Source organism: Cucumis melo, chromosome 3 (assembly GCF_025177605.1).
Source record: "Cucumis melo cultivar AY chromosome 3, USDA_Cmelo_AY_1.0, whole genome shotgun sequence".
In the NCBI taxonomy this organism is placed as follows: Eukaryota; Viridiplantae; Streptophyta; class Magnoliopsida; order Cucurbitales; family Cucurbitaceae; genus Cucumis; species Cucumis melo.
Window position 1 is genome coordinate 29308263 of NC_066859.1, and position 15404 is coordinate 29323666.

The 15404-nt window shown below is 33.4% G+C and overlaps 2 protein-coding genes across 4 annotated transcripts; one reads left to right on the forward strand and one right to left on the reverse strand.

The window, feature by feature from the left end:
• Positions 1–977: 977 nt before the first annotated feature.
• LOC103487949 (methyltransferase-like protein 2) lies at positions 978–5197 on the reverse strand. 3 transcript variants are annotated; one of them, XM_008446465.3, is made up of 9 exons: positions 4688–5197; positions 4325–4553; positions 3801–3928; positions 3418–3451; positions 2800–2875; positions 2258–2435; positions 2079–2168; positions 1547–1643; positions 978–1444 (listed from the first exon to the last, which is right to left on the reverse strand). In XM_008446465.3, exons 1-9 carry the CDS (start codon positions 5180–5182, stop codon positions 1305–1307), a joined length of 1467 nt encoding a protein of 488 aa, XP_008444687.2. In that variant the 5' UTR covers positions 5183–5197; the 3' UTR covers positions 978–1304. The 3 variants fall into 3 exon arrangements, with proteins under 3 accessions (XP_008444687.2, XP_050938351.1, XP_016900086.2); XM_051082394.1 differs by having other exon boundaries at positions 1532–1643; XM_017044597.2 differs by lacking the exon at positions 978–1444 and having other exon boundaries at positions 1532–1643; positions 2084–2168.
• A 1361-nt stretch (positions 5198–6558) lies between these two features.
• On the forward strand, positions 6559–10504 carry LOC103487948 (NAC domain-containing protein 13-like). Its single transcript, XM_008446464.3, has 6 exons — positions 6559–6727; positions 7848–8074; positions 8424–8650; positions 8760–8942; positions 9174–9504; positions 9806–10504. The coding sequence occupies exons 2-6, from the start codon at positions 7912–7914 to the stop codon at positions 10084–10086; spliced, it is 1185 nt and encodes a 394-aa protein (XP_008444686.1). The 5' UTR covers positions 6559–6727; positions 7848–7911; the 3' UTR covers positions 10087–10504.
• The last annotated feature ends 4900 nt before the right edge of the window (positions 10505–15404 follow it).

Consider the following 15404-nt stretch of genomic DNA (forward strand, 5'->3'; position numbering starts at 1 on the left):
GAACCCACCTATTAATTGTTAAATCATTTTCTACGTAACCTTTTTTTAAAATATATATATATAGAATTTCATAGTTTTTAAATATAGCAAAAACCTTATAGATGTGGTAGGAGGATTTTATGGAGGATTATGCTTTCATTTTGATGTTTTTTAAAATATATTTATAGCAATTTTCATTTAAAATAGATCATCTAAATATAAGTATGTTTTTCAATTTTAAAGTATAGCATTTTGATTTTATTTTAATGAACTGTGCAATTTTTAAAAAGACAACTATAATATTAGTAAAATAAATCTATGGCATAGCTAAGTAGAATTCTATAACCTTGTAATATAAAAATATCAAAAGTTCCAATTTTTAATATGTGGTCATCCCTTCAAAATAAAATTAGCAGATGAACTTATTTAATTGATTCTATTTTCTATAAAGGTCATGGATTTTTTGCGTCAATTACAGTTTCATAATAAAATTAGGATAGATTAATTTGTAATTATGATGATGTTCGATAACACCTATAAAAACATTTGGATCCAAATCATTATAATATTCGTCCCAAACCTTATAAATAAATTAATTTTTAAATAGATGGACATCGTAATTTTCTATATCTAAAAGAAAAACAAAAACATAACCCATTTAACAAGATATCAAATAAAGTCTAACACAATCTAATCATTCGATAATTTATTGTTTATTGAATAATCAATACATTTAAAAATAATAGTAACAATGATAAACAACTAAAAAAACGTGTAAATCGTAATATCAAATCAATTCACGTGTCAATCCGAAGTGTATAGGTGTTGTCCGAAGAGAAAAAGAACATCTATTGCTATCCTAAAAGTTGATAGTCCGGTCACATAAAGAATCAAATTTTGTAGTTCTCAACATTATAGTGTTATAATAACTGTGTCCACTCATGAATAAAATCTGTTTCCTTTTTACCCATCCCCAACGCATGCAGAGAAGAAAAACATGAAAAACAATAGAACCCATAAGTCACAACATGAAAGAGAGAGCAACATGAGAGAGAAAAGATGGATTCCGAATTTTTTTATCAGAACCCATGTGCGAAACTAGAACTACATGCAAAGATGTGAAGGAAAAAACTGTGTAAAAACTTCACTACAATGAGCTGTTCACAAGTTAAGATGGGGAAGTGAGGGGCTAATGCCAATCAACAATAATCTAGCGAAGGATCAAAGCGTGTGGCCGCACCTTAAGACTTTGGAAAATGATAAATTACTCGAAAAGATACCGGCAGAGGGAGAGTTGCAGAGCCTACATTGAAAGTATACATTGGCTATGTCCGAATGAAGTATTGTGATTCCTGGAAGTGAAGGGGTTCGTTCCCCCAAGAGAGCCATCCAGGATTCATCTCTCTAGCAAAAAGTTCGATACAGCGACCAGGTTTAGGCCCCGGAACATACTCTTGCAGAAGCTCTGGATGGAAAGCAAAATGGTGGAACAGATATAAAGGGTATTGATCTAATAGATTCAGAGGACTTTTAGAGAGAGGGAAAAAAGTACCGTTTCTAGTGATACCTGCAATTGGTGGCTTCCTCGAGTAATCACCAGGAATGCTAATGATGACCCGATCTTTAGGTAAGGTTTGCTCCAAAAGTTTCACATCTTTAACATCCTATACTCCCAAGTATTTTAAAGAAGTCGTCACTAAGTAAAAGTTTAACAGTGTGGAACAGTTCGAATCCAATGGCATTAATCAATGGACCACAAAACAAATCTTTTAGTTCTATTGTATTTGAGTTAGAAATATAGCATGGCGTGTTCATTAGGCAGATTTTGGCTGAACTGGTGCTACTTAACAAACGACCAGGCAAACTAACAGGTATTTATTTTACATTAGCCTTCAATTCACGACTAAGTAAAAGTGTGATCCAAAGTTCACATTAAACTACTTAAGATCCAGAGAATAAATCCAGTTATAATTCAACGAAAGTACGTAAATTACATTCTTTTTCTTCTCTTGGTGGGCATAGCAGAAAAAGATGCTTCCTAGGTTAAGTTATTTCCTTAATCAATTCAGTTTTTTTTTAATCAGCCAATGACTCGATACCTCACCATAACAATAGCCCAAGAGAAGGCATTCATACGGCCTGTGATGGAAGAGATCTAGATCACTTATCAATGAACCATCTGCCTTGACCTGTAATATGCAGGTATGTAAAAGGTTGGAACAACTTGCGGGAGAGATGGGGAAGGAGAGAGAGAGAGGCAAAGAAGAGAAAAACGGACCTTCAACCAGTAATAAGTGGAAATATGTATGACTCCCCATGCAGGAAACAATTCCAAATCAATAAAACGATGGAACTTTTCTCTGTTTGTCACCCACAAGGCGACCAGTGCCCCTTTGCCATGAGACAGTTTCTTAATAGGCAGAGCTAAGAAATGTCGATTTGGCAATGTAGGATACCTATTATGATTAAATAGGAAAACATTAATTGTCCAAGCGGACACACATATTAAACAATAGTGCAAAAAAGCACGGCAAAACTGATGATGAATGGCAATAATGTGGTTGTAACAACAAACATATAAGGAAAGTGAAAGGACAGTAAATTTGTTTATCCAATTAGATATTCCAGCACTATTGACAATTGACGATATCCCAATAGTTTTAGTTAGATATTAACTAGAGATTATAAACTTTAACAATGCTCGGCAGTCGGCAAACATAATCAGTTACACTTCAAAACTCTAAATGCACTTGAAGCTTTAAATCATTTGAAAAACGCTGGGTGACTTTAAAAGGATATGCAAATGAATAAGCAGCATACTTTGATTTTTGTTGAGCGCTTCCATTTTCCCACGGCGGATCGATCAGAATGAGACTAAAGCCAGAGCTAGCTTCAGCTGAACAGCAACCAAAAATACAATCAGACATTTCTACTGAGAAGATAACAGAGTTCCATGAGTGTGTGCATAACTATTATTCCTAAACCTTAAGCCGCACGTGTAGTTCCTCTACATAAATCCTAAATTTAAAATGGGAAAAGGATGATATCAGATGGCACAAATGGGAGAGAGCGATGCTATCGTAATAGAAAAAGGGACAGAAGATTTAAGTGACGAAAACCACGTGTTTAAAACAGTATCTCAACCACTCCCCTTTCACTGGACCTTTCTTTATGCACTCGTTATTCTTTCATTTATCTCAATGGCTTCTTATTTATTTTCTTTTCAAATAAACCTGTGATCATAAGTTAACTAAAGATCAACTGAATTTTTTCTCTCTTTTTAATTTACTGTCAACTAAGTAACTTTATTTTATAAGATTTACTACCAACCAAATAAAAAAGCTGATACTCTTACGACAATAAATTGCATAAATGAAATGCTTAATCGTTTGGAAATTAGACATGAAACTACAAAACATGAAGACATGCGGACCTTACCAGGAATAAGGTTGTGAACCAGCCTCAAATCAGACTTGTACATGGAAACAATAGAAACAGTTTCATGTAAGACAAACTTAGAGCTAAACCTATAAAATCTTAGAATGAAAGCATCTGAAATTATCCCAAATGACATAAATACAGAACAGTGCTTATTTGACATCTGAAGACATTCGGAGGTTCTTTATGAAAAACAATAATTAGTTGGATTGGAAGAGAGGTCAAATCAACTTGCAACATTAACAAACAAAAAACAGCAACAACATAGTTTGGATAACCAGTAACAGTTCTCAAGAACACCAAAAGGAAAGTGGAAAACCTCCATTAATAAATGGCCTCAAAAAATCAAAAATGGAAAAATGTCAACAAGTTCACCACCATACCATGTAGAAGCAACTTTCACGAGGCAATATATATTGATGATCGAGAAATTCAGCTTCCACTTCATCGGATGTCTCATTGACAACCAGATTATTGAATAAAGGAACCACTCTGTCCTTGAAAGAGGATCCTGAAGAAAAACGGAAGCAATAAATTGTCGGAAATTTACGAACACCACTGAACTCTAAAGAAGGAAGTGGGTGGAGCCAACAATGGAAGATTAGTTTGTCAAAGTTATTTTCTCCCTTAAAATAAACTTTTGGCCAGAATTCCAACGTAAATGAAGACTGATCAAAACATAAAAATAACTAAGATTACCAGGTAAGTGAAGACTGATCAAGACATAAAAATAACTAAGCAAGAACCAAAAGCAAATGAAGCACACCAAGAAGAAGAGCAGCTAAGCTAAGCTAAGCTATGTGTTGGGAAGTAGATGAAAAAAATTATGTCCTAACAAAAAGTGTAATGCAAAATGTAAGAGAAAAAATTATATGAATGTAAGATCCCTTCCCATTAATTGACCAACCTCCAACTTCACTCGACTGATCATGCTCGGGGAGTTTCAGAGTTATCTCATATAAAGGCGCTTGCCAGACCCGTCCATGTTCAATCAATGATTGATGATCACTGGGCAAATCAAACAATTTCCTTCCCTCTGAACAACCAGACTCACGGTTCAAACTTCTCGTTACGCTCAACAGATCAGTAGCTTGCAATAACGACTCGTACGCCTTTAGTAACAGAGGCTTCGCCACCTGCAGCAAGTGAACACCACAAAATATTTACCCATGCAGAAACATTGATGAATCATCTTCATACAATCTACTTTCAACCCCAGCACCAACAACGATTCATTATAATTAAATCAAGTTACAAACATAGAAAAAACCTGGTGGCGTCGATCAGCAGCACATTCTTTCTCATTTAAACATCGAAGTTTCTTCTCCTTCCTCTTTCTCTTCTTTCCATACAATAAACAATCCTTGTTCTCTAAGCCCTTCCTTTCACATTCGAAGAATCGTGAGTAGTAACCAGCCGGAGAAACCCTAAACCGTGAGTACAAACGATTCAAAACACGGACTGGGTCTACGAAAATGAATCTCGAATCCACGAACCGATAAATTCCAGACTCCAGGAATACAGAAAGTTCATCCCTCGCTAAGCAGCGATCCTCCTCCATTTTCAGAATCCCTCGAGAGAGTCTTCCCGCTGTATGGGCGTACCCACCGTCGAGGAACCGAACCGGATGAAGTAGCCGGTCGAACAGCAAAGGCGACCGCGCACGGTCCAACCGGATCCTCGTATGTACGGAACGGGAAAGGGAACGTTCTGGAATGACCTGGAATTCTTCAAGGAAATACCCGACCCATGGATGACACGTCATCGTGACTTTTTGCTCTTTTAAAGTTCATTTTTTATCATTTGTTTGATTATTTGGAAAAAGAACGGATAAAGCCGGTTGTCGGTCAGTTGTGACCAAATATCGTGAGGGCTTTCTGGTGGTTATTTTGGTACTTTGGTTTGGGTTTTCGCCGTTCGGGTTTGCGTTGCCTCGACGCGTTAAACTCAGTTTTACGATTTTACCCTTACCTGCGTGGATTTTATCATTTTGTGGATTAACGATTTCTTCTTTTCTTGCGTTGAAAATTCGTATTTTTATTTTTTAGAAGAAAAAAAAAAAAAAAGACATAGATAATCTCTTCGTATTAATTGAGAGATTTTATTAATATGAAAATTTGTTAGAAGATAGATTGTTGTGTGAATGGGAAGACATATCAACATCATTTGTTCTCTTTCAAATGGGAGCTATTAGTTAGTTAATGTAATCTTAGGTTATATCAGTGAGTTACTATTGCTACAATACTTTGTGTTTGACCCGTAATATTAGGTATTGGAGATATAAACTAGTTTTAGTTTAATAAGAAAATATAAAACAAGTAAAATCCAGTGTAACAAGGACGAGGTTATTGCAATCTTATACGTTTTTTTTTTGTTCTAATGGCCCCTAAAGTTTTAGTACAAATACACGTATTTTCATTATTTCAAATAACGACAAATAGTTTTGAATATAAAGCTTTTCAGCAAGACACAAGATTCGTTATACATTTTTTATTTTCTACGTACTTTTACGTAATTGTCGCGTCTGTCATTTTTAATTGCAATTAATAAAATGAAATGTGTTTTCAATTAAATAAAATACACTGATTGAATCGAATTGTTAAACGTTTACACAAAATTACTGTATTACTTGTAATTGTGAGAGCATGAAGTTTACTGTTTTTGGCAATGAATTGAATTAAATATGTCATCACAATAATAAGCATTCCCGCGTCTTTCATTCTCATGCCGAAGTCAAGCAGTTTCTGTTTTCTAAAATTTCAATTTCAAAACAAGCAAAGCAAACATGAAGATATGATTATGAACATTTTTAGCCCTTATAATCACAACTAATTAAATAAAAATTGCAAAATATGAACAAATTTGAATTTATATAAAGAAACATTTTTAAGAAACAAAAGGTGAGGAGAGGAGACGTGATGGTTTTTCCCTTCCTGAGGAACGGGCGGGAAGAGAAGGACTATACAATACAAAGTGAAATTACTAAAGTGGGCAGTGACGGCCAGCGCGGGCGAAGGGTCCACCAACCGGAGAGGCAACTCTGAAGTGACTGAGCTAAGGGCGATGACGAACCCCATCTTGAATCAACTCCTACACTTTGACCACCACTACTAAATTCACTCAAAAAAAAAAAAAAAACGTCTTAACTGTGTGCTTAATGAATGGTGATTAGCATAACCATGGTTGGGTTTCCACAGCTATAAATACCCTTCTCTCCCTCGCTTTTCGGACTACAGGTGCGATTAAGCAAAGGAAAACGGAAGACTTTCTGCGACTCGCCTCTTCTGCTCTCTGCTCGACTATCTTAGCGGTTAGAATTTTCTGATCCGACCTCATTTAATGGATGATTGTATTATTACCTACTATTCTATCGATTATTTACTTGATTTTCTGATTTTGATTGATTCTTCATTGCATTTCGTGTTTGGATGGTGATGATTGAAGGATCGGGGGAAGGGAAGTGTTTATTTCTCGTAGATGAGTGATGGGTTTGTTTTCTTTCTACATGTAAGATCGAAATTACGTAATGTTTGTGGGTGAGATCGTTGATCGAGTAATTTGCTGATGGTTTTTGAACGATGGAGTGAAAGTAAGAGTTTATTTCTTGTAGTTGAGTGATGGGTTTGATTCCTTTCTGCCTGTAAGATCGAAATTACGTAATGTTTATGTGGGTGAGATCGTTGATTGAGTAATTTGCTGATGATTTTTGAACGTCAGTGAAAGGAAGAGTTTATTTCTTGTAGTTGAATGATGGGTTTGTTTCCTCTCTGCCTGTAGGATCGAAATTATGTGATGTTTATGTGGATGTTATCATTGATGAGTATTGAACGATACTTGATCTGGGTTTTATGTATGAACTGTTACCATATCCTGGGTTTTCTTGTTTTCTTGTGGAATTTTCTGTTATACTGAGCTGTGTCATGAAGGCTTTGGTCTTCATGTCGTCATCCACCTTCATCAAGTGTTGGATCTTGGATGGGAACGTTGATATCAGTTATGTGTTATTTTTCTCACCTTGGAGCTTGTTGCAGCTATTTTGTAAAATTGACAGAGTGATATTTGGACCTTGTTTCTCTTTCTTTTATTTATTTCTTTATTGATGAATCAATATATATGTCATGCTTGGATTTGAATTCGGAGGGTGAAATTCAATGTTCGTAATACTTAGTATCAGTTCCAGTGACGATGTTTCTAAAAGGCTTCTGTGTTTCTATTTCGATCATTCTCTTTTCTCTCCTAGTTTTCCATTTTTTCTATGATTTAAATCACGTTTTTTTCATGAATAGATGTGCCAAACTTGTATGGAGTTGCATACCAGTGTGCTTGATCATTTGTGCATCTTCATTTAGTTACTTTTCATGTAAATTCATATCCAATTCAATATTGGATTAATTTGCTTCGAAGTTTATTTTTGTTTCTTTTTATGATAGTCTTCTGGGGCAGCTCAAGACAAAATTAGACCAGATTTTTATCTTCTCCTTGGTATCGGTTACCATGACTCCTTCACCAGTCACCTCTCTGGCTATGCCTATGCTTGATTTATTTTCGTCTGACGAGGAGACATTTTTAGCATTAAAGAGAATATTGAGGGGGGGCCCTTTACCAGCAAATGTTTTAGATATAAATCCTTACCAGTGTAGACCTGAAATGTTACCAGGTACTTGTTATGTTTTCCTTGTCACAACTTACAAGAATTCATGTTTTTAGATTCACGAGCTATCTTAAGAAATACAGCTTTGGGAGGATTGGATATGATGGTGTTATTCAAGAGTCTATGCCTCTTGAAGTGCTTTGGGTTGAACTTTGTAATTTTTGGTTTATATCATATGACAACTTCAATTTTAATTCCTTCATTTTTCCAAATTGGGTCCTTTCACAAATTATTGTGTCAAAGTACAGAATTTTTTTGAAACAATAAACAGTGGCATAGCGCACAAGTATAAATTTGTAGTGTAAGATGAGCTTGTTTTAATTTCAATGAAGCTTAAGGTGCTTTTTATGTCCAGATGGAGTTTGGTTTTACGCTGAGTTCCATGGGAATGCCGACTCAAGTTTTAGTCCCTGGAAGCCGAAGGGAGGAGCTTTTAAGCTGTATTCAGATTCTTCTTTCAGCGGCTGGAGAACAACATATGAATATTACGAAGGCCAAGCACCTCAGGAGTGTAAAACAGCCTGGGTTATGCAAGAGTACTGGATGAGTCAGACAGATCTGAGTGCAAATAGCAAGCAAAAGGTATATCCTGCAATCTATTTGCCAGAAAGTTTAAAAGCTGACGTTTCCCTTTAAATTTTTTCCTACCCAACCTGCCAGTCAATTGCTTGTTTGGTTGGGCAACATGCAGGAAACCAGCTCACTTTGCAAAATCTTTCTTGGAGATGAACAATTTCAAAACCATGAAAAGACTCTGAAAATTGAATTATCTAATACTCTCAATTCAGAACCCAACAACTTAAATCATCAGTTGGTTGTTTCAGATGGTTCAACTTCAAACAACATGGCAAATGGGTCCACAAGCAAGTCTGAGGTAGTTGTCATTATACCCCCTGTACTTCGATATATGCTGACAACCATACTTCTCTTCCTAAAAGTTGATACGAGACTGGATTTGTATATCCATTTGGTGCTCTCTTTTTTACTTGTTTTTACTGTGACTGGAAACCGATCACTTCCATCTATTCCTTATTTCCTTCTTTACTTGGTACAGAGCTGCAAATGGTGTCTTTATTTTCAGTTAATGACAAATAATATTTTGTAGATGAGTGAAGATGACAAGATGGTAGAATTGGCAGTTGCAGGAAAACCTGTGGATCTTCATTTAGAAGAGATGCGTCCTGAGTGGGATGTAATTTCTGAAGGCGACTACTTGGAGTTGCAGGATTTACTAAATGTCCCTTCATCTTCATCATCGAGTTCTGAAAATTCTAGTTGCTTGACCATGTCATCGGATGAAGACTTTGATGTGATGGATGTACTGTGTGATGCAGAACATGACATTAACCATGACAGGGCACAAAGACATGCTGCCTGCATCCGTTCTTCTGTGCCCTCCAGAATAAAGAAGGAGGTGGCGCACCAAGGGGCTTCAGGTTTGTCAATATATTTTGCCTTCCATTGAATGCACTCCTATGAATCAAGAATAATGTAGTTAGAATTTGAAGGCAGAAAAGAAGAGTCCGCTATATTTCGATTTCAGTTTTTTTATATATATGCAATATAAAGAGCATATAGTTGAAGAGGCTTGAGCTCCCGGACCTATGCTAAATCTACCAATGGTTTCAACCATAGATTCACTGTTACAAAATGTGTGCTCGCTTGTTTACACAACTTTGCCTCATGTTTTCTGATGCTGTGTTTCTCCTGTTTTTAAACTATTCTTCTTGTACACAGAATCTCTCGTGAGCATCAGAAGAAGCCACTCGCCAACAACAGAGAATCTCAAAACCGATTCTACAGCATCCATTTCAGGGCGCGTAGAACCAGAGTTGAAACTTGCAAGCCAAAGTGAGAAAAAGTGCTACAAATTGCAAGGAGCATCAAGTTCTCACAACAATAAGATGGTCTCAAATGGTCAAGAAACAGCTGTGGATGGAGGTAAGAAGAAAAAGAAGAAGGCAGTTGGGAGAATGAAGAAGATTCAGAACAAGTATCTTTGCTTCTTTCCATTTTAGATCTCTTCTCAATCATCCTTACACTTAGCATTATCTCACACGTTTGGTATTAGCACAGGGCAGTTAAAAGTAAGTTAATAATGGCAATAGAGTAACGATGGCTTTGAGCAGACTACTACTTAGATTAAAATTATCCTGTTTGATTAAGTTTGTTGGTTTTTGCATGTATAGTGTAAAGTTAGAACAGGGGCTTCTAGAGATGAGGTGTCTTGTAGTTGATATGACTTCTTTCTTAGAAGACATAACCCTTTTTTTTCTTTTTTCTTTTTTTTTTTGTTGAAGTGTTTGACTTGACTTCATTTATTCACTTACTGAAGTCAGTGTAATTGTAGAGAGGCTATTCACTTTTGAGTACCCAACCCACCATTGTATTGAATTCATGGGTTTTTCTTTAATATAATTTCTTTTCCCTTTGTAAGTGTTTTTTAGAATATTGAAATCCACTTTGATTGTGTAAATTTGTAATCAAACAATGTAGTATTCTGCCAATTTCACATTTGCACCATTGAATGTATGAGAGATTAATTACAAATCTTACTTTTAATATGTGTTTAATAAACCTAAAGATAATATAGATTTTTAGATTCACAATGGAATAAATTTGTCTTAAGTAGAGCCATAATAATTTTTTCTTATTTTAAAATTCTTAATTTAAGTTTAATAAGAAGGAATATGCCAACATATTCCATTTTTTTTTTTAAAATGTGTGTTTCTACTTTTGCCTTCATAAGCTTCTAGAAAAAAGTAACTTGCTTTTACATGTTAAAAAAAAAAAGAGGTATTTGGTTTGGTAGATGTATTATTATTATTTTGTCTTTTTTTTGTTCCTACTATTTTTTAGTTGAACAATAGATGATAAATTGGATCTAATGTAAGAGCTAAAGAACTAAACTAGGGAGTAAATTATAATTTTTAAATAATGAGTGGTTACTTAATATTAAATAAGTGGAGCAATGTCTTTTTAATCTAAGATTACATTTCTTAGAGTTATTGTTAATAATCACAATTTGTATATTACATATATTTCGTGAAATTCTATAATGTTTTTTATATGGAAATTTTATGCAGCAAATTGAAGGACGCGAACCGACGCAACTTCATCAATGCACCGACGGAATTCCCGTGGGCTGGGCCAGCCCACACATGCCGAAGCCCATAACATCTTTCTTTCTTTCTTTCTTTCTTTCTTTTTTTTCTTATAGACGAAATTATTATTTTTGACCTAAAGTGTGTATGGTAATGTCATCTTCAATAAATATCTTTTCTAATCTAACATCTCACTCATCTATTGTTTATAATAACTCAAAAAACTCATCTCTGTTTTCATTCTTTTTAAGCTACGAAGCAAAGATTTATGATCAATCTTTCTTATGTTTGTATTTACGTAATCTGAGGCATTAATGTGGAAATAAACGTTATTAATGATTTTTCATGAATGGGATTTTAGAAGTTTGAAAAATGACATTGGATTCCGTTGGACAGCGTGACTTTATTTTCCCCTTCTGGACTAATCCAAAACCATATGTTATATCATCATATCATATATGTTATGTATTTATACACACCACTGTCCTTGTAGTATCACTTTTCTGTCCCTTTTTTCTTTCTGTTTTTTTTTTTTCCATACAAATTATTGTCCTTCTCTACTGTAAACAATAAACGATAAAAATAACTTTTAATTATTAAAATTGACATTCATTTGTAAAGTATTTAAACTAAAATGAAATTGAAAAGTCACAAAATCAATTACCGTAGGTAATTTAGGCTTTTGTTCGATAACTACTTTGTTTTTTAAAATCAGTCATGTAAGCATTGATCCTACCTTCAACTTTTATTTCATTGCTATCGAAATTTTATTAGTGGTTTAAAAAAGCAAACTAAAACACGAAAACAATAAAACAAAATTAGTTTTTAAAGAAGTTGTTTTTTAAATTTGATTAAAAATTCAACCGTTATATCTAAGATATAGACAATTAATTGTATGATTACAATGGTTACAAATCTATTTTAATTGGGTCGATTTTGGTCCATATGGATACTTATGTTTGTGCTGGATAATACATTTTACGTGGAACAAACATAGATTTTAAACAAATCATAATGAAAAACTCGCGTGTTTTTATTTATTATTGGTAAATGAAACCGTTGATTCAAATTCAAGGAAAATAAATAAAAACAAACCTATATTAAAAGTTGACGAATGGTTAGATTTAAAAGGAAAAAAAAAACATCGATTTACCTTCAACTTAAGACACGATTTAGTTGTGTTAATTTAAACGTTAAGTTTTGAACGAATATACACTTTTCGTTATGTTATGTTTGAATAAAAATGAGATTCATAATCTCGTTGATTTAAATTTTTAAAATTTTAAAAGTGAATAATTGATTGAGTTTTAAATGACGCACAAATTTATTATTATTTTAAAGGTTGAAGTGACATTTTTTAATCAAAGGAAGAAAGATTGAGGTCCGAAGGGGAAGAATTGTTTTTTTTTTTTTTTTTTAAGTTTCAAAATGTCGTGTAAATATTTAAAAAATATTGTTATTATTTTACTTAAAATACAAATTTGATCAATACGATCTTGACAAAATTACAATCAAATCAATAACATTATATTTAAAAAATAGTTTCTATGGTCTAGTAATACATTTCTATAAAACCATAAAGACTATTTACAAGAATTGTATAAAGTCATAAGAACTATTTAACGAGGTTTTATTAAAATACGAGAGTAAAAATTTTAATTTAAAAGCAACACAAATTAAAACCTAATATTTTTCTTTCAAATCATGGAGCCTAAATTTGTAATTAAATTCCAACGTAGATTTAAAATAAATTCTTAAAAATTTGAAACTAGAAAAGTATATTTCCAAACAACCGAAACCAAATTTCAAAGACAAAATCCGATTTAACAACGATATTAATTTTAGTTGTTTATTTTTAAAAATCTATATTTGTTTTCTCAAAAATTACATCTCGCTATTATCGACTTCGAGAAAAAAACTAAAAAACCAAAAGAAGTAATTTTCTTTTATAAAAGAAAAAACGACATAAAAGACAAGATTATATGTTGAGTCAAACACAACGTAGTAAATCGGTAAAGACAACGATACTATCAAACGCTAGATTCTCATTCGCCGGAGCTCGAACGACACAAGCAAGGGCGAACCAAAGCTTTAATAATGGGAATTGAAATTAAACAAAATTGTTATTTTTTGTTTAGAAAGTAGAAAATTAAAATTGAAGAAAGAGTTATTTATTTCATTTGTTTGTTTTGGGCAAAAGTGTGTGATTTTTGGGATGAAAAAAAGTGAAGAAGAAGAGTTAAGGAAATGGGGGCAGAACGGGCAGGGGTAGAGGTCAGGGCAATTCAATTATAATTTTTTTTTTTTTTTTTTATCTTTACTGCCTTTGCCAGGGGTACAGTGACACGTGGACTATCGCATAACCAATCATTTTATTTCTCTCTCTAACTTTATAAAAATATTTATAGGGTTATGTTTTTGTTTGTCTCGTGAAGTGTGAAAGAAACTAACTGTTGGAATTGGGGTCCATTGCCAAATCCCAATTCACAATTCCCCCTTTTTTCTTTCTTTCTTTCTTTTCAAATTTCAAATTCAAAACTTCTCTCTCCAATTCCCATTTCCTCAAAAACAATTCTGGGTATGGAAAATATTTGAAATATTAATTTGAGATTATTGGATATGATGATTTTAAGTGATTGAATTTGGATTAAATAAACAAGAATGAAATGGGAACTCACGTGACTGAATTGCTAAGAACATAATGGGAGGATAGGTTGGCACTTTTTCCGTAGGAGAGGTTTTATTTTCCAAAATATCCCAAACACAAAAGAGAAGACCAAGCATTATACCACGGACTAAAATAGTAACATTACCTTCTAAATATATATATATATATATATATATATATTTTTTTTTTTTTTTTTGTCTCCTATCAATTTCCACATTTAATGTGATAGCTTCAAAAAAAATCATTACATTTGTAGTTTCAATTCGCTAAGAAAACAAAGTGTGACAGAGAGAGAGAGAGAGAGAAAGAAAGATTTAGAGCTAAAATTATTAGTTTAATTAGAGGGTTAAAATTCTTTAACAAAATGAGACAAAAAGAAAATAATTACCTTTTTAAAATTATTATTAATTTTAATTTTGGGTTCACATCACAAGCATGGAAACTTCGCTGTACGGAAGGAAGAAAGGAAGGAAGGAAGGGAATATAAATATTTAAATCAATTACGAAAAATTTAAAAAAATAATAATAATAAAAAAAAAAGGGGGAAGGAGGAGTAGTAACGTTACTTTCACACTCTATCAGGTCAGGGCCTTCTTTTACGACGCCGTTTTTAAAAGCCTTATTCCCTTCTTTTACACTTTATCATCATTACACATGCTTTTTATGAAAACATGCCTTACCCTTTATCCACGTCCCCCTCCCTTCGATCTTTTGCGCGGGAGAATCCCATCCTACGCTTCTCCTTTCCCCCCTTATGGCGGGAAATTCACCGCGAAAATTAATCACTCTCCTTTTCTTTTTTTCTTTTTCTTTGCAAAAATGTTTTTAAAAAATTTAGACAAAAAGGAAAAAAAAAAAAAGGGAGGGGGGGGGGGGGGGATCAGTTTTTACGTTCGAAGTTCTCAAAGTTATTGATTTGGGGTTTTTTTAGATTTAAAAATATAGATAGATAAATAGAAGAGAGATGAAAGAATTATATTGGGGGAGTATTTATTGGGTGTGGCGGAGATAGAGGTGTGAGTGGGACGAGATATACGACAACACCGACGGCAGGTAGAGATGTGGTGCCCGCGTTTTAAAAGAAACCGAAATAAAATATTATTAAAAAAGAAAATTCCGGATTTTGCCGTTACGTTTCTTCTTCTTCTTCTTCTTCTTCTTAATTTTATTTCGCCTTTTTTTTTTCTTTTTGGATTTTGATTTTAATGTTTTACATTGAAATTACAAAACACCCCATCTTCCAAGTCTCAACGCTCCACGCTCCACTTTTATAACCTTCAGGTTAAATATGAGATTTTCCTTCCATTTCATTAAAAAGCTTTTATTCTATTATAATTTATAAATTAGGATTTGCTAGTAATTAATTAGCCATAGTTTAATTAAATTGAAAATTTCTTATTCCCTAAGTCATTTTATTCTATTAGCTACTATAAAATTAAAATAAAAAGAAGTCTATACAAATTTCAAAATTTATAATGATAGTCATATAAGGGTTTTTTTTGTATTTAAAATAATTGAAACAGAAAAGTACTTAGCTTTATTAGGAAATTTGGCATCCATTAAT

Excerpts from the sequence above, each read along its gene's own strand:
- LOC103487949 (XM_051082394.1), bottom strand. The coding sequence starts at position 5,182 with ATGACGTGTCATCCATGGGTCGGGTATTTCCTTGAAGAATTCCAGGTC. Across the intron at positions 4,554-4,687 it reads CTGCTGATCGACGCCACCAG|GTGGCGAAGCCTCTGTTACT; the intron begins GTTTTTTCTATG and ends CACTTGCTGCAG. Across the intron at positions 3,452-3,800 it reads GTGAAAGTTGCTTCTACATG|TCTGATTTGAGGCTGGTTCA; the intron begins GTATGGTGGTGA and ends TCCATGTACAAG.
- LOC103487948 (XM_008446464.3), top strand. The coding sequence starts at position 7,912 with ATGACTCCTTCACCAGTCACCTCTCTGGCTATGCCTATGCTTGATTTA. Across the intron at positions 8,075-8,423 it reads TAGACCTGAAATGTTACCAG|ATGGAGTTTGGTTTTACGCT; the intron begins GTACTTGTTATG and ends TTTTATGTCCAG. Across the intron at positions 9,505-9,805 it reads GGCGCACCAAGGGGCTTCAG|AATCTCTCGTGAGCATCAGA; the intron begins GTTTGTCAATAT and ends TCTTGTACACAG.